This window comes from Oryzias latipes, chromosome 23, assembly GCF_002234675.1.
Source record: "Oryzias latipes chromosome 23, ASM223467v1".
NCBI classification, from domain to species: Eukaryota; Metazoa; Chordata; class Actinopteri; order Beloniformes; family Adrianichthyidae; genus Oryzias; species Oryzias latipes.
This window is the reverse complement of record NC_019881.2, coordinates 11596387-11621231: the sequence shown is the minus strand read 5'-3', so window position 1 is coordinate 11621231 and position 24845 is coordinate 11596387. Positions and strand designations below refer to the sequence as shown.

Genomic DNA, 24845 nt, shown 5'->3' with positions numbered 1-24845 from the left:
GCAGAACAATCACCAAGACAGACAGACATGTCCAATTACAGAGTGTCAGCTGCCGCGATGCCTGTGAACTTTCAATCGCTCATTAACGCTTCCAAAATAGCTGGAAACAGATGGACTCTAATTTCAAGATCAACTTAGCTGCTGTGCTGTGGAGACGGAAACGCTCAGCGACTCGTCTGCGCTGAAAGAACAATCAGCTAATTGGCTCACTTAACTTCACCACAATTAGCATGTAAAGCCAACAAGGTGTCCGTGCAGAGTTTCCTTCCGTTACAAGTGTGTGGAGTCTTTTATGCCACCTTCTTTAGAAAAACAACTCCTAACTAATTACATTGTTCTCGGAGTGAGATTTCAATAATACATAGAGCCCATTAGAGATGCTGAGGACATCTGCCACAGCAGCTCTTCCTCTCATTTACTGTCCGCCGGAGTTCAACCACGAGCCCGGCACGCCGACCTCCTGACAGCCGCGTTCAGAGCGACGACAGGCGTTACAGTGTCGCTGTGAAGCACGCCGAGACAACCACTAGAAGCGCCGCAACAATTAAATCCAGAGAAAAGAGGAAAGCCTTAGAGGAAAAGCAAACAAAAGCAAAGCAACAACACAACAGACTCCTGGGATTCTCCGAGCTAGTTCACTTAATCAAGTACAGAATGATTTGTCTGGATTTCTTTTCAACTGCATTTCCTCAAAAACACAAGCAAGCTGAGAACCCCCCCCCCCTCTCTCTCTAATGAGAGGAGGATGGAAAAGCGGGCACAACCACAGCTGTACCTTCATCTTAGAGGCCATAGCGGTTTTAATTTGTAAGCAAAGGCAGCGCTGCAGCAATGAGATTTTAATTGATGCACATAAATAATTCCTTGTGTGTATTTGCACTTGAGTCAGACTTTCTGTTTATCTTACAACTGAAATTAGTCATTTTGAAGATTCCTGTTGACGCTCAAGATTTTACTTATTAATACAGCGCCCACTTAATATCCTCTGATCCGTTCCCAATTAGTGATGTCAAAATCCAACTCACATGCAGATGGAGCTGCTTCTGTGCTTTCTTTTTTCCCCCCCACTTTAAAAGTTGATAACAACATCACTTTACCGCAGTCTTCCTGTTGGCTGCATAACCAACCTTTTTCAGGCCACGGACCAGTTTAACGGAGCAGTTTTTCCCCGGATCAGCCTGTACCAGGCTGAAGCGGGCGTCCTCAGAATCAGATTAGAAAAAGGTTTTTTTCTGACAGGGCTCGACATAGCCATTTGTCCGCTGGCCCGGTCCTGTTTTTCGAGCAGTGCGGACCACAAGACTTTACTTTTCACTTGTCCGCTCGGGCCACTAAAATATCTAACGGTTTATATATTCTTCACCTTTTTCAATAAAGTAAATTTTGCGAAAACGTGTAGATTTACCTCGTCTTCATAATTTAGTTTTTCTGCTAGTCCTGTGTTCAGACTTCAAGGGTTTCTATGGGAAACCTTTGATCACTTCTCCTTCTCTCCCGCCTGCGCGCGCGCGGCTTTCACTGCCGAGCACCACGCGGCACGCGCTCACTACTTTTTTCCCCCAAACTTTATTGAATGTAACAATTCAATACAAAACAATGTTAAACAGCAACAACGAAGGCACAAGCCAGTGGGTTATTATTACATTTGATTATAAATCCGACACCGTCACTGAAGAGAGACTGAAGCATGTCAGAGATGTGGAAGACATGGCAGGAATAGATAGGAATATGTTGGATGGAGTAGTGGGTATAATTAGTAGTATGGACAACAAGATATTTAATGAATGCATTGAAGATGAAACTGTATCCACTAAGCTTTAAGATGAATGTCAAAGAATCAAAGGCAACTCCAAATACCTGAATCTCAGACTCAAATGCAGTAGAATGTTAAACTACTTAATTTTGTTTTTCTTTACAACACTCTAAGTAGTAAGTATTTCTAGTTAGCTGAATGATCTCAGTTAGACCTGCACAATATGAGGAAAACTCGCGATATGCGATATCAGAGATTAAAATTGCGATAACGATATAATTTGCGGTATATAAACAAACAGCAAAACAACCAAATAACCATTCCCAGTTTAAAAATTATACTCCAAATGACCCACGTTGACATAGGTTACGAACATCTAACATAACAGGGCTCCATCTGATTGGTCAACAATGTGAAGGCGTCCATCCGATTGGTCAAATGCATTAAGGGATTTATTTGATTCGTTAAATGGTTCAAGCTGCCATTAGATTGTTTTAACACATTTAAGGTTTATGATTTATTGCGATATTTGCCGTTAGAAGCACCATGAAAACTTCTGAACTAGTGTTACCTACTACACTGCAGTGCTCTCTTCAAAACATCTGAAACAGACTAGAGCAGATTTAAATTTGATATGGTCTATTTTCAGTCATTGAAAAGTGTAGAAATAAATGATGTCACCAGAATGCACCAAATTGCACCATATTAAAAGTTTCCGTGGGGGCATGCCCCCGGACCCCCCAAAGTTGCAAGCACCTGCGGAGCGGCGGGTCCCGCTATGCGCGGTGTCGGGCCAGTAACTTTCAGGCAGGGCCAGTAAGTTTCAAAAACTACTGGCCCTATGGGCCAGTGCAAATTTCTGGGCTATGTCAACCCCTGTCTGGTATAGACCAGAATATACAAAAGCCCTTTAACACAAGAGAACCCCCTAGTAATCCTCCATTTAAATGACAGGAAGTGGCTAAAAAGTATTAAAGCAGAAACAAATATAGATACTTATGAATGGAGAAGGTTGCATTTACAAACACATTTGAGACAGGAGCAAAGGCCTTCCTCTCTTTGGACTGTGGGAAGTCAGTTTGCGTTTACACTGAAGTGAACCCCACCTGAAAGGTGAGCCTTGGTCAGTGGAAAAATAGTGTCGGCTTCAAACCAGTTTAGGGTCTTTGGATAAAGAAGCTTTAAAAAATGATGGAGAAAGTTGTGTAAATTAGGGGTAAATGTGTCCACAGATGCAAACATCCATATTTGTGTGTGTGTGTGTCAATCACACAGTGATGTCTCCCACAGCAGAACATTTAATAGGACAAATGACTGTTTTACACGTCACGCACATGAATCACATTTGTGCTCTGATGTCTTCATATTCGTCAACACCTCGGTTGTAATTGATTTGATGGATCAGGCAGAGACATTTCTATTACATATAATCCATTCCATTTTATTAAAATCAATGCACTCAGAGGTTCAGAGCTATAGAGGAGGAGAAGGAGTTCGCCACCGAACACAGGTTGTCCTGTCAAACATCTGGGCTGAGCCTCCAACTGAAACTTTCCGTTCTTCCTCCTCTGTCAGCAGCGCCTCAGCTTCACACTGACAACGGCTGACTTCCTCACTGACGTCTCGGATCAGTTTTAGTGATGTCTCCACCCCACACTATCTTTTATACTTCAGTTATAGAAGAAAGGTTTTTTTGTTTTTTTTTACTATTAAAGGATTCTGTAAAAATCAAATTTTTATTCACCCAATTTCTGCAGAGTAAGACGAGGAAACAGAAGAATGACCAACAAGACACTCACTTGAAAGCTGCTCAAACTCTGGGTCATCTGGACTCGTGTTCGCGGTCAGATCCTGTAGGAAATGTTTATATCTGCACAAAAAAACACAAACAATATTTACTCTCTTGAAAACAAAAGTACAAAAAACTATATTTTAGAAGCCAAGATATATATAAAATGTCATTAACCTTTAAATTGACTTTGGCTGACCACTACGGTGGCCTTGAAGGGCAAATCCCTCAATGCGAAAATCATAATAAAAGATCAAAACAAAAAAGCAAAAACAAATGAAAAAAATAACATTACATTTTAGAAATTAAAACAAAATTTTAGAAACCAAAACACTATTTCAATAAAATGAAACAAAATAAATGTAAAACGTTCGACAAACCAAAGTAATTTTCAGAAATCAACATGAAATATTAAAAAAACAAAACACAAGAAGAAACCGGAAAGGTAGGTATTATGGGACATTCCTGACTGGACGATGATGTTTGATTTTTAAGTTTGGGTTTTTTCAAATGGGTCTTTTATTAGAAATCAACCGATAAAAGGTTTTTTTTATAAATAAATAGTTTCCTCAAATTTTTGAAAACAAGTGGCTTTTTTTTTTAATTTAAGCTAAACATTTGATACAGTCGCTACTTTTTAAAATGTGAGCATTCTGGTATTAGAGGAGTGGTTAAGAACTGGTTGCCAAGTTATTACAAATAAAAAAGACGATCAATGTGTTGAAATTGATGATGTGTCAGAACAAATTACAATAACATGTGGAACTCCCCTGAGCTCTGTTCTGGGACCAAATTAATTATACTTTATTTAAATGATCTTGTCAAGGTATCAGAAAAATTAGTGCTTGTTAGTTTTGCAGATAATACAAGTTTATGTTGTTCAGGTCAAGATTTCCTTTCAATTCATTTTAGAAATAGACAGGGAGATGGTTAAATTTAAAAATTGGTTTGAGATTAACAAGTTATTTGTTAATTAAAAGGAAAACAACATTTAAGGTTCTTGGTACAGATAAAGCCAAGAACAATATAGAACTTCATTTTGATGGAACAGAAATTGCATATGTTCATGAAAAAAATTCCTTGAAGTCATTATTGACCACCAGCTTAGTTGGAAACCACATGTTGAATAAAAAAAAATAAAAATAAAATCTAAAGCCATAGGTATACATCACAGAACCAAAAGAAGACTGAGTAAAAAATTCTTGCCATTTTATATTAAACCTCAATTATTTTATACTTCCAGTAAAATAACTATTGATTCAAAAATTAAATTTCCAAAAAGCAATAAATAATGTTATGAATGCACAAATGAACTGTTTAAAAAAAATCAAATACTTTAAAAATGTACAGATAATGTGTTTTATAAGAATTATGGAAATGTGTTTTTGTGCCTTAAAAAATATTTTGCCCTTGAGAGTGCAGTCATTAAAAAAAGAGGAACATTCTAATTTGAGAGGTAATTTTATGTTTGTATCATGCAGAGTAAAAGCAAATGTAAAAGGGAGATGTCCCTCTGTTTTTGGAACTAAACTTCTATTCTTCAACTATTCTTTGGATAAAGATCTTAAATAATTTAATACGGGTCAGCTGGTCAGACAAATTACACGCACAAGAAATATAAAAGAATGTGGGGGGAAAATCTGGAAAAAAACATAAATAGCGGAAAATAAAACATTATAAATAAGTGAACACATCATAATAGTAACAAATATTAAACAATGATATATCCTTTTATGAATGATAGATGAATTTTATTTATCAAATGCATTCTGGATTAACAACAACATTACCGTCATTACAGTGAAACGCTGGTGCTGCTGATGCAAAACATAAATTGCTGTTTCATAAGGTACTTTAGGTGGAAAGAATAATTTATGGAGCATTTATGATAATATAAACAAAGATGTGTACAAGACTGATTTATACCATGATCCGAGTGAATACTCGATTCTGATTGGCTGCTCAGTGTGGATTAAAAAGTGATAATCCACAGTGATAGTGCACGCCTAAAAAAGAAGTTCCGGTCACCTACCTTAAATGTTCTGTATCACTGCGCCGGCTTCTTTAAAACAACCTTTAGCTTCATCAACTGGACAAAAACTTTCTCTCTGAACTGATGCTTTATGTAACCCATCATGACGACCAGCATATACGGTATATCGCTTTCCTTTGCCGCTGCAGTCGAGGTCAGTGCTGTTGTCATGTTTCTGTGACAATGCGCCGCACCATGTAACAAAATTGTCCACTTTTTGTGAAAAAAAGCAATTTAAACTGAACAAAACAAAAGAATAGAGTACTAAAAATTGATAAAATATGTATTTCTTTTGTAAGTGACCATGGTATAAGTGGGTTAATGGCCTTTGAAGTGTGCATTATCAGGAATTAACGCACTTCCGGAAGCAACCGTCGGACGCGAAGGACGGTTACTTCGGCTAAGTGCGTTCATTTTTGAAAATGCACACTTGAGAGGCCTTATGCAATAATTCGGCATGCTTTGATATAAATTATTACACAACAAATAACGTGTTAGAAATCTAGAGGTGGAAATGATTTGGATTGACTTTTAAAGGTTGGAATTAGCTTTCCAGACAATAAAGTAATAAGGGCTGAACAAGACCAATGCAGACACCCGGTGAGAAGGTTCCACCTCTACAAATGACCTAGAAATATACTAAATTGTAGCCTGGTGTTTGTGTTTACATTTCATAGAGAAAGGAAGCGTAAACATTAGCAGGGAGAACCAAACAGATCCATACACAAAACGCGACCTGGTGCCTGGTTTTTATCTTCAGCTTCCAAAAAGTCTCACCTCCTGTCGTCTGGACAAAGTGACCCTGAAGCGCATCGACAGCTGAAATTGATTTCCAGTGTCTGTCTCAGCCTTCAGTCCTGCCTGGCTCTGCTCTGAGCCACTTTTTCAGAGGAGAAGTGCAGCAGAAACTGGCAGCTCATGGCGCCTGCACGATCCTTAGCTTGGCTGCGATTTGGTCGCACGGATAAGAAGTGGTGTATGCAACAGGGTAATTTGAATGCTAAAATATTTATAGAATCAAATTTTAAAAGTGCAGGAAACAAGGAAATGGTAAAAAACAAAGCCCCTCAAGATTGCTTAATTGCGCTTTTTTAATGCACAATAAAGATTAAAACAGCAACAAAAAAAAGGTGTAGCTATTCGTTTGTGACAGGTTGCATTTATTAAAACGCATAAATTCACAGTTACAGGGAGGGCAAACTTTTTCCTGCCTTCCACTGTTTTTTATCTGAAGTATTTACATTATTGCTGCAGAGTCTCTATTTAGAACAGTTTTCATGAGGAACCAAACATGAAGGCTGGAGTACCAGTAGAGACCACTGGTTTAATCAATTGAACGATATAAAAAGTTCCATGAATTTACCCCTGAGCTCATGCGCCTGGCAGAAAATGTGTAGTTCTGGCCAACATTAGCGCTTGTGTAGACTGTAGAAGTTAATCAAACAAAAAATGTGTCTGGCCTGAGAAAGACAAACACGCACACACATGCAAACACACACAGACCCTGAACTTCAAAATCGACAAAAACAGTTGAATAAAAGCCCTATACGCTGATAACAGCGGTTTATAGATTGTCCTTCATGAACCTGAAAATTTAAAGACTAACTTCAATGAAAATTGTGTGTTTGGTGTTTTTAGCATGTTCTTCTTGCCAATCAGAAAATAAATAAAACCGAACAATGTAACTTATGAGTTCTTGTGTGGCTTTATACTAATTGATCCACAGTCCTGAGTCAGTTCCCCGCCCCGTTTTTTGGAACTTTTGAATTAGGGGTTAGCGTTTCATTGGAACACACATCCGCCAGCGGCGCAGTGAGAAGGCCCTGGTTCAAATCCAAACTGGGACCTGGGAGTTTGCATGTTCTCCCCGTGCATACGTGAGTTTTCTTCGGGCACTTCGGCTTCCTCTCAAAGTCCAAAAGCATGCTTCATAGATTCATTCATTACGCCAAGTGTCCCTAGGTGTGTGAGTGTGTGTGGGAGTGATTGTGTACCCTGCAACAGTCTAGTTTGTAGCCCACCTTTGCCCAACAGTAGCCGGGTCAGGCTCTGGCAACCCCACAACCACAAAAGGGATATAGTGAGTTCAGAAAATGAACGGATGTGATTGTACAACAACTCAAATCATAGCTGTGAAATTCATCATTTAAAGATCGTTGGAGAGGTTTAGGCAAAAGCTGTGCATTGGCAGACAGGGGAGCACAAATATATTACGCTAATTGACAATTCATGCAATGTTCATGCAAACAAATACGGTAGTTCAAATTAACCTCAAAATTCTTTGTGAATACTGAAGTAAATATGCACAAGAACAGAAAAAGAAAAAAGAAAAAGTGTATTATTTTATAACATTGAGATACGTGTTCTGTATTGTGATAAATGAAAGACTATTGAGAATTAGCCCCAGCCCTATAGACTTGTATGAAATGCTGATTAGTGGTGGGAAGTCCTAAAAGTGCATGAAAATCGGCTGCAAGTTGACCTGCTCACTTGTTCATGCATGAGCTCAGCTTGTTCAGAGCTCGACATGACAAAAAGACAAACAGAATCAGCTTTGGCCTACTTCACTTAACAGGAGCTTCTTGTCCAATCTTGTAATAACAAATACATTACAGGCCTAATTAGAGCAGAGCCCTTTGTTTTAATTATGGAGAGGAGAAGAAAATCTAATTAAAGCAGCTATGGAACAAAAAGGAGAGCTCTAATGAGGACTATTCTGAAAAATGTGTACCAATCCTCACGAAGCTTTGCTGTTCCGGCCATTATGAGCAAACCAAAGACAGAAAGACGATTAAAAAAAATGATTCAGCTCCAACGCTGCAATTTATGATAACCTCAGCTTCAGAAAGCTCTGTGCTGGGTGAGTCCAAACCTTTCCAGTGTGCACAATTTCTCATTCTGCTAAACACCAGAATGCTGTTAAATAAAATGTAGCTGTATAATTTCTAAATGTGGCTAACTCTGCTACGGCTGCCTTTCATCGTTGAATCAAGTCTAATGAACAGAACAGAAACTGTCTCCTGTTTGCTGATGACAAGCTCCTTCATCATGCCTTCTAGATCATTGAAGGTTTGCAGCAAAATGTAAAGAGAATCAGAGGTCTCTTATTCAGTCTGAGGCTATGGCCATTAGTTAAAAAAGGGTGCAATGTCCCTTTCAAAGTTAGAAATAAGTCCCTCCCATCGGGGGAGGGGTTTAAGAAACTGAGCATTCTGTTCGGAAGTGAGATAAAGATGAAGCACAGCAGTAATGTAACATGGCCAGCAGCACAAAGCTCAGAGTACAGACAGAGAACATGTTAACATGGTTGGACGACAGAGAAAACCCCTGGAAGCTGCAACTGCTTATGAACAACAATAAAGATAGAACACTTAGAGACACAAGTCCGTTTACCGTGCTGCCCCGGCTTTAGTTCAAAAGAAGACCAAAACTCTGGCACGACCACACCCAAAACATCCTGTGATGGGCTTGAACCGTTGACCGTATAAGAGAGATCTGGACAGACGCGTGCACGTCACCCATATTAGAAAACTTTACATCCTGCTACAGCAAAATGAAGTCACCAAATTTAGTCGCCATGTTGGTCCGAGTCAACATTTCTATACCAAGTACCAAGCAGGGCTCCAGACTAACTTTTTTAACTAGGAGCACAGTGGCCCCCAACTGAAAATTTTAGGGGCACAACCAGAAAATTTAGGGGCGCATACCGTAAATCAACATTCTAACCAAATCTACTAATTTCCACTGTATTATGAATAAAAACTTTAAAAATAGATGCAGAAATTACAATGCGCTGTTTCAAATTCAATGTCACATTTTAATCTGCACTTTTGAAGGTGCAACAACAAGGTAAACTGACAGAAGAAGGTAAACTGTAAAAGAACGGGCGATGTTCACTAGATATCAGAACAATCGATACAGATACCTGAGATCAATAACTGATGGAAATTTATCTTGGTGACACCAAATAAGTGCAGCCAAGACGCACAATAAGCGTGTTTGAGATCACCCAGGTGGACGCAACGCTGTTCAGATCACCTGGTGTGTGACATGTAATTTTGTTTTTGCTCCAACATCACCTGTCAATCATCACAAAAATATCAGGAGAAAGGGGCGGGGGCATCAAGGCCCCAACCTACCGAACGCAGCTGGAAATTTAGTACTGAACTGACTGAAAGCTGCCCTATGACTACAAAACAATGCATTATGGGACATGTGTCCTGATGGTTTTTGTAGTTAAGTGAGAAATTGAAATAATTTAAAATACCAATTGATTAAAAATAGGCTACATCCATTACAAAACATTCAAATAAATATAAAATATATAATAACACAGATCATACTAAGGGGGAGAGGAATATTAAAACTAAATTGAACTGAACCCAATGATCCAGGCGAGCCGCTGGTTCATCTCAAACACTTCTATCCTTGCATTTTCACCACGTGTTTTAAGTGCGTCTCAGACTAAACCGTGTTGTTGCTCGCACGTGTTTAAAGTTCAAGCCCCGTTAGCTGTCACGCATGTAGGTGTGGGACATTTATTCTCCTCAGATGACCCGACTCCCGCGGGAGCGGTGTGCTGCCCTAACAGCCGTGCATAAACCCTTTTGTTGGGGGGATGCGACGCCGCGCGCTTAACCGTAACCCCCGTAACCTCCGGGTCTGTGCGGCCCAGAGAAAAGTTCAGCACGGACTTCATGCATTTAGAAAATTACGAGCGAATAGATACGTTCTAAAAAGGAAAGTAAGGAACTCCTTCATGTGGTCTGGGGAGGGGGCTGTCAGGTTTCCTGCTTTCAAGCCCGGTCATTGTCACGCCCCCAATAGTCATTTACTCCAGTGTGATTGGTTGGTTTGTCAGCTCCGCACACGACAATGAAAAGGTGTCATTCATACAAACTGGCAGGACGCATTAAAATTAAACTTTCATTTCATTTCAAGGTACGCACAGGTTGTGATGATATTTGTCTCCGTTTCCTTCCCACAGATGTTTACGCGCGCTCGATTATCTCTAGGCCCCTCCCCCTACACGCATTTAAGCCACTTACCCGAGAGTGTGCTCTCGTCTCATGAGTATGTGTGCGAGTTTGTGTGTGTTTGCGTGCGTGTGCGCTTGCGTCTCATTGATTATTTCATTGATCATTGACGTGCCGTTTTTACGTTAAATGTATAAAAAATACGGAGGGGGGGGGGGGATTTACTGGTCGCACACTCTCAAATTTTGGTCGCAAAATGCGACAGACGATGCTAAGGAAAAGATATCAGATCAAGAATGGCTATTCTGACCGTTAGAATGACGGAGTAACAGCTGTTTATTTCTCTATAGATGTCTATGGGATTTTGGTTTCTTGGATCAAGCGGGTACTTCTGGTTTGGAACGCGAGGGGGGAGGGGGTCGTTTTGTCCACCTCTCATTTACAGTCAACAGCTTGAATCCAGCACCTCTAAGACTGATGAAGCTACTTGGATATGTGGAGAAACCTCAAGTCCAGTTGACTTGACTTGACATAATTTAGGATTATGCCGGTTTTAGCCATAAACTTGTGGCATTCTAAGGACAGTTAGTGTCTGCAGAGCGGCAGGAGTATTAGAACTACTGCCTCATTCACATGCACTGATGTTTTCTTCTGTTCTGTTAAAGTCATCTCAGATCAAATCTTGTGAACCCACCAAATTTGGACTTAAGCTTCGTGTTCTAAATGCAAAGACAGAATTTGACAGCTGCAATCCAAGACACTGTCACACTTTTGAGGAAAAAGTGTTGCACAGCAAATATTTAAAAAGCAAACACACACAAACACTAATGTTATCATTTTTTTGTATTGAAGACTGACATCAAATTCCTGAATCTGTTTGATTTATGAATGTAATCTGATTTAAAATCTTGATAACCTTTTCATTGTATAAATCACGTTTTTAACAAAAGTGCAATTTGAGTAAAGAAAATGATTAAAGCAAAGATTATAAAAAATAAAATAAAGGAAATATATAACAATTAAAACTAGAGGAAAAGGGAAAAAAAAAGATATGTAAGGATTTGGTCAGGTGGTTTTGTTTACGGGTTTTAGACTGAAAACAGGAAAGTCCAACTGACAGCAGTCGAATACAGACCAAACCCAAATGTTCAGGACTTGATCCGGACCAAGTTAAGCGGACTGGATCCGAACCAAACAGTTTTCCCAGTCTGATTAAACCTTTCCACCACATCCAAGTCATCTTGACACACCCCTACCACTTCAAATCAAGCTCTGGAGAATTTGTCAAACATTCCAAACGTTCGACACACGACCACCTACTTTCATTAAAAGCACCTGATTGGTCAGTTTATGCTTGAATAACTTGACCTACAGATAAAATATCATGAAAAAGGATTAGGGTGATTTGCTGTGGCGACCCCTGATGGGATATGCCGAAACGGGAACAACATCTTAAACTGTTTAGATTAGGTTTTGGAGAGCTGGCTTAGGCCCCTCATCAAGAGGCGCTTACTGCCCCTTAACACTGGAGGACAAATGAAAGATTCTGGGACGGTGTGTGAGGAAGCAACTGCCGCTATAAAACATAAGTAAACGTAGACCTGGACGAGACAGGCATCTTCAGAACCGGACAGAACTCTGTGTTTGGTGCTGTGCAGTGATGGCTGAATTCTGATTTCCCACAATTCTTTTTTATAGTAAAAACACAACATTCCTTTACGCTTGTGGTTTTTACAGCACAGCAGTCATGTCTGAGAAGAAGAAAAGCTCCCCCTCTCATTGTTTGGTATAGATGAGTTTTTTTACACATAAGTGTGTTTTTATCATCTGTTGTGAAGAGAAAGTCAGCTGTGTGATAACTTTGACATGAAAGGATAATCCCTGCTGCAGTACTTGAATTGGTTCCTGTGCTGGAAATGACAGGCAGTCGTAAAAGATTTGAATTCTGCGGTGATGGCGGGAGCTCTGGACCTAAACCTCAGACTCTTGTGGAGCTGGAGAAGGAATGGACTCATCGCTTGTATTTAGAGGCAGTCAGCAGAGCCGGCTCCAGAAGTCATTAGCGTCCTCCCAGCCAAGGTCGCTACGACATCCGTGGGGTCTAGAGCTGATTGTGGCTGTGAATAGCAGCCCTCTTTGCTTTTATTGGCCGTGTTTGTTAAATAATAGAGGTAGAGGTGCTGGAGATGGCAGTAATTGAAGGCCTTGGGTATCTGCTCTAACACCGTGTTTGGTACAGTGAGAGAATGGCCCAGCGGGCAGCTCATTGTAAAGAGGCAGCATGCTTTATGTGAAGGCTGTGCAACTGTTGAGGTCCCAAGGTCATTATGTGCTTAGTGCTCAGAGGCAGGCAGCTGTGTAACCGCGGGAACCGCTCTCCGTCCTGCTCTTTCCTGGTTAAGGTGGAACTGTGGACAGTTTGTTTTGTGTCTTTAGTCCATAATCCTTAACAAATCAGTGCTGATCTATGTCCCTGTTATTCCTCAGTTAACCTTCAGCCTGTTAGGACGTTAAAAAGAAATCCGTCAGAATAGTGCTTTAAACCACAAATTCATAGTTGTTTGAGCTGGATCTTCCTGTGCCGGTCCCCAAGCCCAGATAAAACACAGGGCTGCGTCAAGACGGGCATGCGGCGTAAAAATCTCTGTCAAACCACCTGTCCGAATCCGTGAAAGCTCATTCGCTGTTAACCTCTGAAGGGACATGCCGAACGGTGAACAGCACAGCAATTTCTTCGGTTCTATGGAACTGGTCTTGGGACTTCAGACTTGAAGCAACAAACCGCACACACTGCAAAACCTGTTTGAAGAATCTAGTTTCTACAAGTGGAGTATGATAAATTTGATGCTCAAGCTGGCAACAGCTCACAAAACACCTGCTGCATTCTTTTACAAACATATTTATTACTTGTATTTAGTTGTGCTTTGTGCTTAGGCCAACTACCAAAGGAAATGTTAAAATAAGAGGTTTTCTTATATATTGTATTTTTTGCTAAAGAATGTAAAGGGAGGAAAAAAAGATTAAAATCGGAAATCGATTTTTTTTTTTTGCCGTATCGCCCAGCACTACCTTCTTTTCTTTACAAATTACAGGTCAAACAAAAGAAATCTGTACTCTAGAAGTGACGTGCTCCAACTGAGAGGGAGGAGAAAGAACCCCCGGCATCTTACTGATGGATCCGCTCAATGGGTAACTGAAGTAAGTCCTCCAGCTTGTGGCTGCTGAACTCTGGCCGAGCTTCCTGCAGCTTCTTGAAGCGTCTGAAGGCCTTGTTCTTCTTCAGCTGAACCTAGGAAACAAGTTCAGAGAAGGGGAAGTTGTTCTCAGTCTGGTTTGATCCAACATGCCGGATCACATCAAAATGAGGCCTTCAAATTAACTTCAGGACGTTGTCACACTGGTGGGCCCAGTTCTTGTACATTAGATGTGTGGATCTGCGTCACTTGAACCTGGTTTAACTGTTACAACAAAAAGGTGTCCAATCATATTAATTATATGATATTAACGACTCTTTCTCCCAGCTGTTTGGCTGAGAGAAAGAAAACCAACATCAGATTGAAATTGGCTTTCCTGCTTCTGTCTGTTTAGAGCACTTCGGCAAAAAGCAAAAATAAACATTTCGGAGGGGTTTGACGGAAATCTGGTCTCACCACAAGCACTTTCTTGGCATTGAAAATGTTGTCCGCATAGACAGTGTAGTGATGCAAATGAGAGCAGAACTGAGCCAAGCCCTTTCCAAAGTATCCATTCTCCAAATGGACAAGCAGGGATCTGCAAAGGGAAAAGAAAACATATTTCAGGCTATAAAAACAACAGGTTTCAGGTATTTTTGTAACTACTTAGGATCTGTGGATGGATGAACTACAGAAGAGCTTCACATGGAAGACAACATTAAAGAGGTGTGATTCCCAAAGCAGAAGAATGCAGATCATGACCAATCCCAACTGAAAACTGGCTGGTTATTTGACACACATGCCTCTCATATATTTGTCATATTTATTCATCTTCTTTCGTTTTGGTTGGCTGCCGGAGCCTATCCCGGCCACTTACGGGGGAAGGCAGGGGACACCCTGGACAGGTCGCCAGTCTGTCGCAGGGCCACTCATCACACATCCATGCACACTCACATTCACACCGTTGGAGCATGCTTTTGGACGATGGGAGGAAGCCGGAGACCCCGGAGAAAACCCCATGCAACTCCACACAAAAAGGTCCCCCATTGATGTACTGTTTCAGGTCCCCCAGCCAGGACTTGAACCGGGGGCCTTCTTGCTGTGAGGCAAGGGTGCCAACCACTGCGTCACCGTGCAACCCTTGGCATATTAAGCTTTTATAAAACGTCATAAAATGTGGTGGATTTCCCATCTACCAGATGGTTTCCCCACATCTGAGGGTTCTGCAGTATTTTTGCCATGTGTGTTTTTTTTATATATTAAACTCTTTACATTTACGGAGGCTTCAGAAAGTAGTCAAACCCTCTACAATGTTTAACTCTTTGTGTCATTGCAGTAATTTGCCAAAATCAGAAAAGTTCATTTGACTTCTCTATAAAGACCACTAGATTAATTATCTTGACAGGAAAAACAGAGGTGTAGAAGTTACTGTGAATTTACAAAAAAAGAAAAACTAAAAAATCCCATGGTCATAAATATTCAGAGTCTGGAGTCTGGAATATGGAGTCGGGCTCTGGCTGGGGTCACAGAGTTTTTCTGAAGCCCCTCTGTTATTTTAGCACTGTGCCATGGGTCATTTTCTTATTGGAAGGTGAACCTCAGCTCCAGATTGAGGTTCTGTTCCCTCTGGATGAGGTTTTCTTCCAAGATATCTCTGTACTTAGCTGCATTCATCATTCCTTCGATACAAGTCGTCCTGTCCCTTTTGAAAAAAAAAGAAAAAAGTTCAGTTTTGGTCTCGTCAGACCAAAGAATCTTATTTCTCATAGTCTATGAGTCTATTTTGAGATTTTTTTTTGGGCAAACTCAATGTGGGTTTTCACACCTTGCACACTGAGGAGAGGTTTCCGTCATCAGGCTCTGACTGATGGAGAGCTGCAGTGATAGTTGACTTATTGAAACTTATTGAAATCTCCATGCAGCTTCTCTGGAGCTCAGCCAGAACTTTGGGTTCTTCTCACTAAGACTCTTCTCCAACTAGTGCCAAGTTTGTCTGAAAAGTCAGGTTCCGGTTGTCCCATACTTCCTCTATTTAAGGATTTATGGAGGCAACTGTGTTGAGAACAGCAGCAATTATTTTGTAACCTTGACCAGAGCTGTGCTTTGCCACTTTACTGTCTCTGAGCTCTTTGGGCAGTTCCTTCAACTACATGATTCTCATTGGTCTGATATGCACTGTGAGCTGTAAGGTCTATGGACAGGTGTGTGGCTTTCCTAAGCAAGTCTGATCAGTTTAATTAAACACATCTGGACTCCAATGAAGAAGAAGAATCGTCTCAAGGAGGATCAGAAGAAATAGACAGTATATGAGTCAAATATGAGAGTTACAGTAAAGAGTGTAAATACTTATGACCGTTGGATTTTTCACGGGTTTTTTTTTGTAAACTAGCAGAAACTTCTACACCTCTGTGTTTTTTTTCTTTTGTCAAGATGAGGCTCTCAGTGTGCATCATCAAGTAAATATGAACTTTCCTGATTTTGGTAAATGGCTGCAATTATACAAAGACTGACAAATGTAAAGGGGTCTAAGTACTTTCTGTACCTGCTGTACATCCTCTGGATCTGGACAGACTCCAGTCTGAATCACAGGTCTGGAAATTTTTTAAACAAAAGCCTCTGCTTGTCTGAGAAGACGCTTCGCTTAGCAGTTATAGCGGTTTGTTTTCATCCTGATAGGTGCACATCAATGACCTCATCGTCTGTGTCGCTGGATTTGACATCCAATTTTAGTTAAACTGCTAGCAGAAAAAAATTCAAAGAGCTGAACCGGAATGATGGAATCAAAGCAAATAGCTGAAGAAAACAAGTACAAATCCTTTAATTCTCTGATTGATTGATCATGTATGACACATCTTCTGTGATCACTACTCGAGTACATTCTGAACACCTATGCAGATATTATGGATGTAAAATATGGGCATTGAAAAACCTATCAAGCAACTGTAGTATAGGTTAAAAACTACATATATACAAACAAGATTATGCTGGTAAAAAAGTATAAAATCAATCAGGACGTAAATAGATGGTTCCTGGGAAATCCCCCAGCGGCCGTGTTGCACACTCAAGAACGCACGCAGCTTATAATGGAAATGAATACAATGGAAATTAATAATTAGAACGCAGTAAATTTGTTGTATTTCCTCGCGAGACGGAAAGCTCTGTTGTAGAATGAAGATGTGCATGTGCTTCTGAAACCGCGCACGTGTGTGAAAGTAGAGGGAGCGCGTGCAGCGTAGAGGGAGAGAGAGAGACGCGGCGCAGGGAGTGAAGGAGAACAGTAATAAAAGGCTTCCCCCAGAAACCCTTGAAGTCTGAACACAGGACTAGCAGAAAAAGTAAATTATCAGCAAAGATGAACGTGTTTAATGTGTTTATTATAGTTCCAATAACGCACCAGATGCAGAACTTTAAAAAAAAAAAAAAAAAAAGCTTTTAAAAAAAAGTGCAATGATGCGGTGATGAGGTTATCGTCACACCCCTAGGTGGGAGGGAGCCAGAGTCCCCAGGGAAAACCCATGCATGCACGGGGAGAACATGCAAACACCACACAGAAAGATCCCCCATTGGTGTTCAGATTCAGGTCCCCTAGCCGGGACTTGAACCAGAGGTCTTCTTGTCGTGAGGTTGTGAGGCAAGAGCCAACGTGCAGCCCATAAATTGTGTATTATTGGTAGAATTTTATAATTTTATTGAAAGCATTTCTAGACTAATTTTTTTTCTATGTGAAGACATGAGAATTACAGCATGCCATTGCATTCAACAGTTCATTTATATTTATCGTTATTAAAATAGTTCAAAGAATGTCAGGTCCTCAAACATTTCCACCTCACCAAATCTGGCCCTCTTTCCAAAGTCTGGACACTCCTGCCCTAGCAAAAATATATATGCTCGACCCCAAAATCAATTACTTTGCAAAAGTTAAAACATCTGCATTTATGTATTTATGCCAATACTTCATTCAAATCAAACAGTAACCAGAGAAATGGCGTGATCCTTTTAGATTGGATTTTTAGAGCGATTGAGTCACAGCAGCGTCCCCAACCACCAGCGCAAGACCGGACTCCAAACATCACAGCTGCCTAGTTTAAACGAGCATTTCAAAACGCCCCTCCCCAGAACGGATTTAGCTTCCAGTCAACAGAACGGCTTCGCCGTTTTTCAGAAAAAGTCTGCGGCGTTTAGAAGAGAGCGAGGAGGCGGAGCAAAGTTCTGAGGATTTCTTCTCTGTCAATTAACAGCGTGGCAGACGAGGTTATTTGAAGGCCTCTCACTCCGGGTGATGTGTTTACCGGGACCCAGACGGGGACTCTACCTTCAGGGCACCCGGGCCCACTTTGTAGAAACAGCACGCCTGCTGAACTCGGGAACAAAACAAGAGCATCAAGGCTCGGGAAACGCAGCCGTTCAGCCTGTCAGGCACATTTCAGTAACACGGCTTCAGCAGGTTGAGGGTGTTGACACCTGGGAAGGAGCTCGTTATCTAAACTTAAAGCACCCCCCTCCCCCCAACACACACTCACAATCCCACTCTCTAATGATGTTCCCAGAGACTTCTAACAGCGTGCTCTGTTCCTGCATCCTGGAAGAAGCGGCACTGCCATTGAAGTTGATTTAAATAGATTTTAATGAAGTTGCATGCTAAGGTAGACTCTTCAGATAATCAGGAGATGCAGAAGCAGCCGAGAGGGTTCTAACGAGGGCAAAGGGCGGGAAAAATAGAGTTTCCGTGTCTTCCCCTTCTCTTTGCCGTAGGCCATTATGATAAATATCATATTAGGGATTACATTTTTATACTTTTTCCACAGCAATCTGGCTATCAGCAGGTGGGTGGAGGTGACATTAGCATTCCAAACATGGCTGAAAAGTTTCCAAATATTTCCAAGCCGACATTTACTCTCTATGCAACTTCTAGATAGAGATCCAGGTCCTTTATGGGGGATTAGAAATGACTCATCAACCAAACACATGAAGAAAAGTCCAACACGATCAAACAAACTCCACAACAGACACAAGAAAGAGTGAACTTCTGACATAAGACGCAGCAGCATTTATTCCCACTGCAGATACAAAGTACTTTTGTACTCACTTATAAGTACTTTATCTAAAACTGTACCTTAAGGAACAACACGCATTTTTAATAGCCAATGTCTAAGGAAAACATGGAATTCTTCCTCTGCTACAATGAGCTGTGTTCAAATCAATTACTTTCAAAATTATAGTTGTCTAAACCTTCTGACGATGCACCAAAATAGAGAGATGAACATCGACGATTATTCTCATTCATCCACAAAACATCTTAATAGTTGAGTCGTGGCATCTGGACTTGTAGTTCTCTCTCCTGAAATGTTTTGTCACTCATCTATCCATCTACCAAAACCAAGTATTAATGTAGCCCTAAATCCAAGTAGGGTGTCCCCTTTGCTTTATGGCAGATCATTTTTTGAGGTCTTGCAGATTTGTGTGAAGCCTTTTTTTTAATACAAGGCAAACTGTGCTCTGCGTCCTGATTGTTTGTGGAGCTTGTCAATCATTCTCCTCTGTGCCGTGTCTCTTGTACAGACTGCCTTCAGTTTGCCACGTTACAAAAATCTTTGATTGTAATCAAAACTTTTGTTTTATTCTATAATATTGGAAATTTAGCCACTGCCATATATATCCATCCATGTATTCATCCATCATCTATGTATTCATCTATCTCTTCATCCAGTTTTCATCCATCCCCCTGAGCAGCCATACAGGTAACCATGTATCCAGCCATCCATCCATCCATCCAAGTATCCAGCAATTCATCATCCCTTTATGCATCACACTGGTGGAGATACTTGGGTGTAGGGCTGCACGATATGAGGAAAACTCAAGAGATGCCATTTTAGTGATCTATATATATTGCCATGATGATATAACTTGCGGTATACTGCAACAGTTTAATTTTAATAAGAGTTAACCCTAGTCTACATAGGGTTACATCCAACATAAAGGAGCTCCATCCGATTGGTCTATAACATGAAGGCGTGCATCTGATTGGTCAAATGCAAAAATGGATTTGATTTGATTTTGATTTGTTAAATACTTTTGACGTTTAGAGATATTCGTATAAAAAGGTCAATATTGGCTTCAGCCAAGGTTCTACGGCTCTAAGACTTTCAATCAGATATGTTCAAACATAACCAAGTAATTTTGTTGGTGGTTTCTTGACTACATTTGACTTCGACTCAAGTCAAATACTAAAGTTGCGCTGTTGAGAAAAACCTTTTGAGTATTTCATCTATTTATGGCCTCAACAGGTGGAAAATAAGGATATCAGAGGAAACAAAATTAAAAGAGTTGCATGTAAAAGTAGGTGAGGATGAATCATAGAATGAAAGAAGCTTTAAAAGTTTAAGTGAGCACTTCTCTTAATGTTCATGAAAAAAATAAAGTAAAGATACAAAATCAGCACCTATGTGCTGAACTGAGCAGACAGCATCACTTATGCCCTCCACAGCTTTACACTGTTAGAGCAAAATACCACAGTAGTATTAATGTGTACAAAAATGACAGGAGCATTTTGCAGTACGGTCTAAAAAGTAAAGAACTGTGCTGAAAAAGCAGCAAAAAAATGTATACACTAAGTGACTGAGCCCACAGCTTTCCATGGGTCGACTAAAGCACTAGTGAGATCTTGAGAGCCTGCAGAAGTTTTTATTAAAAACGATGCTGCTCAGTCACCAGCATGAAAAAGTGGTTTGGACATGGACCAGAGGGATTTAAGGAAATGTCTAACTGGGAAGAAGTCCTTAAAAGTGATTAAAATGTTCCACTAATAAGTGTAAGGACAAAGTTGACATTAGAAATGCATAAAGCCAGAGAAACGTTCTCACCATTGAAAGTCTTAAAAGCACCACAGCTCTTCAGCTGTTAGCAGCTGTCAAGACTAAAGACGTTGCGTCTTCTCCTGATCAGAGGAACAAACACTCCAGGTTCAGCAGTGATGAAGAACACCCCACTGTGCAGAAAGCCTGGTTTTTCTCTAAAGCAGTTCTAGCAGGTGACAGGCGAGTGAGAGGAAGAGGAGCTGCTGACTGGCACTGTGCTCCAACAGATTGTTCTTTATTAATTACATCAGGATTATAATGAAGTCCGTATTGAGAATTTCATCTTGCTCCAGACTGTTTATTCAGTCATCTTCTCAACGTGAAGATCATTTGAAATCTGAACATGATTGTCAGACATAGGAGCCTCCAGGTGAAGAAGAGGTTCATCAACTACAGCTGGGAGAAATTTTGTAAAAATATCAGAGAACACTTACTGGTTTGCTGAGTGAATGTCTTTAATAGAACTGAAGATCGCTTCTCTGACGTTCTGCTTCAGGGTTCCTTTGGCCTTCAAGATCTCCACAAAGAACTGTGAGAAGGGACATTTGCTCCGGTAAACAAAGATGGAAATCCTTTTTTTTTTAAGAAAAACTGGTGCACGAGCTCTTTTCCCCCCCAATTTCTTTCTTTGTCAAATTTTTCATAATAAACATTTTGTTTTCCTTTCCGTAACTCCAGGATGTGACTGCTCTGAAAAAGAAAACATGTTTGCAATTATTTAAGCTTGAAATATCCTAGTGTGTTCAATACAACATAAATTCTGTAAGAAGAGGTTTGTTTTATGAAATGAAAGAAGTTTTAACCAAAAATTGAAGCTGCAGGCAACATGAAGGCGTTACATGGACTGCCTCTCCCCTCCACCCCCTTTTGACCCGCCCTCCTAGGCCAAGCAGCTGCTACACGCCCACCCTGCACATGACAAATTCCTAACCACTTTTTTCAACAGGACTTTTAGAAATAAACCCACAAATGCAAACTTTTGGATTTCCTTAGCAACTGTGGTTTTTTGTTGACCACGCCCACATTCCTAATATGTTCACATTATATGTCATTTTGTTTTGCTGAGATTGAGCCAAGGATTCTTTGGTGACATTTTTAATGTTCCAGTTAGGGGTGTCACTATAACTGCATCACCACGGTGATGACCTCATCACTGCATCACCGCACTGTTTTTTTTTTTTTTTTTGGTATTTGAAAGTTGTTGTTTTTTTTTAGTTCTGCATCTGGTGCGTGATTGGAACTATAATAAAACACATTAAACACATTCGTCTTTGCTGATAATTTACTTTTTCTGCTAGTCCTGTGTTCAGACTTCAAGGGTTTCTGGGGGAAACCTTTTATTACTGTTCTCCTTCACTCCCTGCGCAGCGTCTCTCTCTCTCCCTCTACGCTGCACGCGTCCCTCTACTTACACACGCGCGGTTTCAGCAGCACATACACATCCTCATTCTACAACAGACGTTTCCGTATCGCGAGGAAATACAACAAATTTACTGCGTTCTAATTATTAATTTCCATTGTATTCATTTCCATTACAAGCTGCGTGCGTTCTTGAGTGTGCGACACGGCTGCCCGCCGGAGGATTTTGTGTTGGGGGGGGGTTCTCCTTCACTCTTTAACACCAAACATGAACACGCATTGTTAGATTTCGATGAATATCACTACATGTTTAGTTTGGGAACTATTTTGTGCAGCGCAAAGTTACGTGTCTGTATAAACAAAGGCGGAGCCTCCTGCCCCGCGTTCTTCATGGGTGTCAGGCTCACGGCTACCGGAAAGGTGACAAAGTGTCTGCAGTCTGTTTATTACTGGGCAATATATAATATTCTGAGAAGATGTCTGTAACCAGAGAGCTGCAGAAGAATCAACACGCACCCACAACACACCTGTGCACGCTACTTCCTTCTACACATGCAGCGCGCTGACACACACACACACACAGTCATTCCACAACACCTATATAGTTAGTCATTAGTTAGATAGGTAGTAATTAGTTGTTACTGTTTTTTGTTAATAAAGAATGCTGTGTTGTAATTGTATTCATTCCCCCGGCCGCCGGGGGGATTTGGTGTTTGGTGGTGTTTGTGTGTGTGTGTGTGTGTGGGGGGGGTTTAACCACAACACTGGTTCATCATGGTGATCAAAAATCCCACACCGTCAAAGCTCTAGTTCCAGTAATAAATGTTCCAGCATCCAGAGAACGCCACTTTTGCGAGCTCACCGCACTAACTCCATATGAAATGTTCAAACTTTAAAACCAACCTGTTTATCCCCCAAGTGAATTTCCAGTGACGCTCGAGGGGTTTTGAGGCGAAAATATGGAAATCACTAGTAAGAGTTCAAATTTGTAGAAGGCGTTTTTATTTCCGAAAACTCAAGATGGCAGTATCTACTCACGGTCAAAGGTCAACAACAATTTGGTTGTGGTTATAGATCTTACTTGGTGGCACGTTTGGGAAATTTTGTGAAAGATCGCTCAAACTGAAGTTTTCTTTTCCCATTTTGTGCAAATATGTGAAGAAAAAGAAAAAAAAACGCCAAATTTCACACAATCACAAAATGGCCGCCAATGCGCAGATCCCAGGGCCATCCCATAATAATTTCAACACTTGCTTTAAATATCTCGAAGTCATTTGTTTTTGTTTCATTAGAAGATTTTGAAAACATTTTTTAAGGGGCCATAATGGATTATGGCACCATTCGTTTTTGACGGTTTCTCCCAATGTGATGTCATCTTTTTAGGGGGTGGGGGGGTCATTCACTATGTCCAAAACAAATTTTCAGTTGTTACTAGGTGTGTGCAAATGTTGGTGAGTTTTTGAGCGTGTGGCAGTATGCGTTGCTCAAAGGCCCAATAAGAAAGAACTATTGTGAAAACAATCTGGTCGTCGTCGTCGTCCGGTAGGCGGCGGGACAGAAAAAGCCTCATGTTTGTCTTGTTTTGGTTACAGGACAGATTTTTTATTTTTGTTTTGGTGCACATAAAGAAGCAGAAGGTGACATACCGTGGTTACAAGCTGGAGCTGCTGGCAGTAGCGCTGCTCTGTCTGGACCAGTTCTTTGGCTGTCCTGCAGCGTTTCCTCTGCCAGCGCTCCCTCTGCTCCTGGATGCTGCAGCCGCCCGGACGCCCAAACACATCTGGAGAGAAGCTCATCGTCGCCACGACACAGAAGACGCCGTCGGATCAGAAGTGGGCCAGGATCCTCCTACAAGCCATACAAAGTAACAAAAAGGGCCTCATGATGACACACAATCATGTTTAACACCTAAGTGTATGCATTTGTCACTCTTTTTTCTTCTTTCATAGAGTCAAAATAGTTTCTGCCACAGACTAATAAAGTTATTCTGCTTCAAATTACAATCAAGCAGCATGGACTGACCTGTCCATCATGGACAGGTCAGGTCAGACTCCGTCAGATCTCTCCTCCACCTCCTTTCCTGACCTTTATGGATCAGACTCCTTCCACAGGAGGAAGGAGTCCACAGGTGGGTTACATCAAGCCCTTCTGTAATGTTCAATACTCCATTCCATAGTAAAAAAATAAAACACGGATAAAATGCTGCTGCGCTCATTCTGTCTCGACTAACCGTGCCACTTTTTACAGCATTTCTGGAATGAAACGCCCATAAACTCAGAGAATTGTCGGTCTTTATGGCCTATAAACATAGAACAGGTGCTGTGTGTTTGCTTACGTACCTGTCCGAGCATGAACTACAGCGGTAGGAGGAGAAGCTCAGAGCTCCGAGTTCAGCGGAATCACAAAAACATGGCGTCGACGATTCCTTCACAAAACTCTCGAATTATGTTTTGAGTTTAATAAAAGTAATGCAGACGGTGTCTGCGGGAACTTCTTCCTGTGGTTTTGGGTGAGCTTAAAGTCTTACACATAAACTTTTTCGCCTCCCTAACGTCTCCGTTTTGAACTGGGGCGCTCTTTTCTTCCACAGCAGCTTCCTGTTGACGCCCGAGCTCATTGGCTACAACACATCACGTGACCAACCCTCTGTCCAATCACTGTCCAAGCAATCCAATCAGCCACGCCCAGACAAATCCAATAACGTCATGTGAATTCAAATACAATTTTGACGCTTCAAAAATGTTATCTTCTGAAACAACCACTCACTCTCTCCGTATTAAATCTGTAATTGTATCAGATGTGTTTTTTAATATAAAATAAGAGGTTTTAAATCATAGTTGTGTGTATTTTGGTCTAAGGGGAACAGAAATACAGTAAACATTCTCAAAAGTATTAGTAACCTGGAGGTT

At 40.8% G+C, this 24845-nt stretch overlaps 1 protein-coding gene across 1 annotated transcript in view; it reads right to left on the bottom strand.

The window, feature by feature from the left end:
• The window catches only part of arhgef39 (Rho guanine nucleotide exchange factor 39), a 41270-nt gene extending 16735 nt beyond the window's left edge, over window positions 1-24535 (bottom strand). Inside the window, exons 1-6 of the mRNA XM_004082996.4 lie at window positions 24276-24535; window positions 23583-23784; window positions 21012-21106; window positions 14201-14321; window positions 13721-13839; window positions 3553-3623 (exon numbers count right to left, since the gene is read on the bottom strand). Of these exons, the coding sequence (XP_004083044.1) occupies window positions 3553-3623; window positions 13721-13839; window positions 14201-14321; window positions 21012-21106; window positions 23583-23732 (556 nt within the window). The 5' untranslated portion in view covers window positions 23733-23784; window positions 24276-24535. The remainder of the gene's footprint in view (window positions 1-3552; window positions 3624-13720; window positions 13840-14200; window positions 14322-21011; window positions 21107-23582; window positions 23785-24275) is intronic.
• Window positions 24536-24845: the final 310 nt, after the last annotated feature.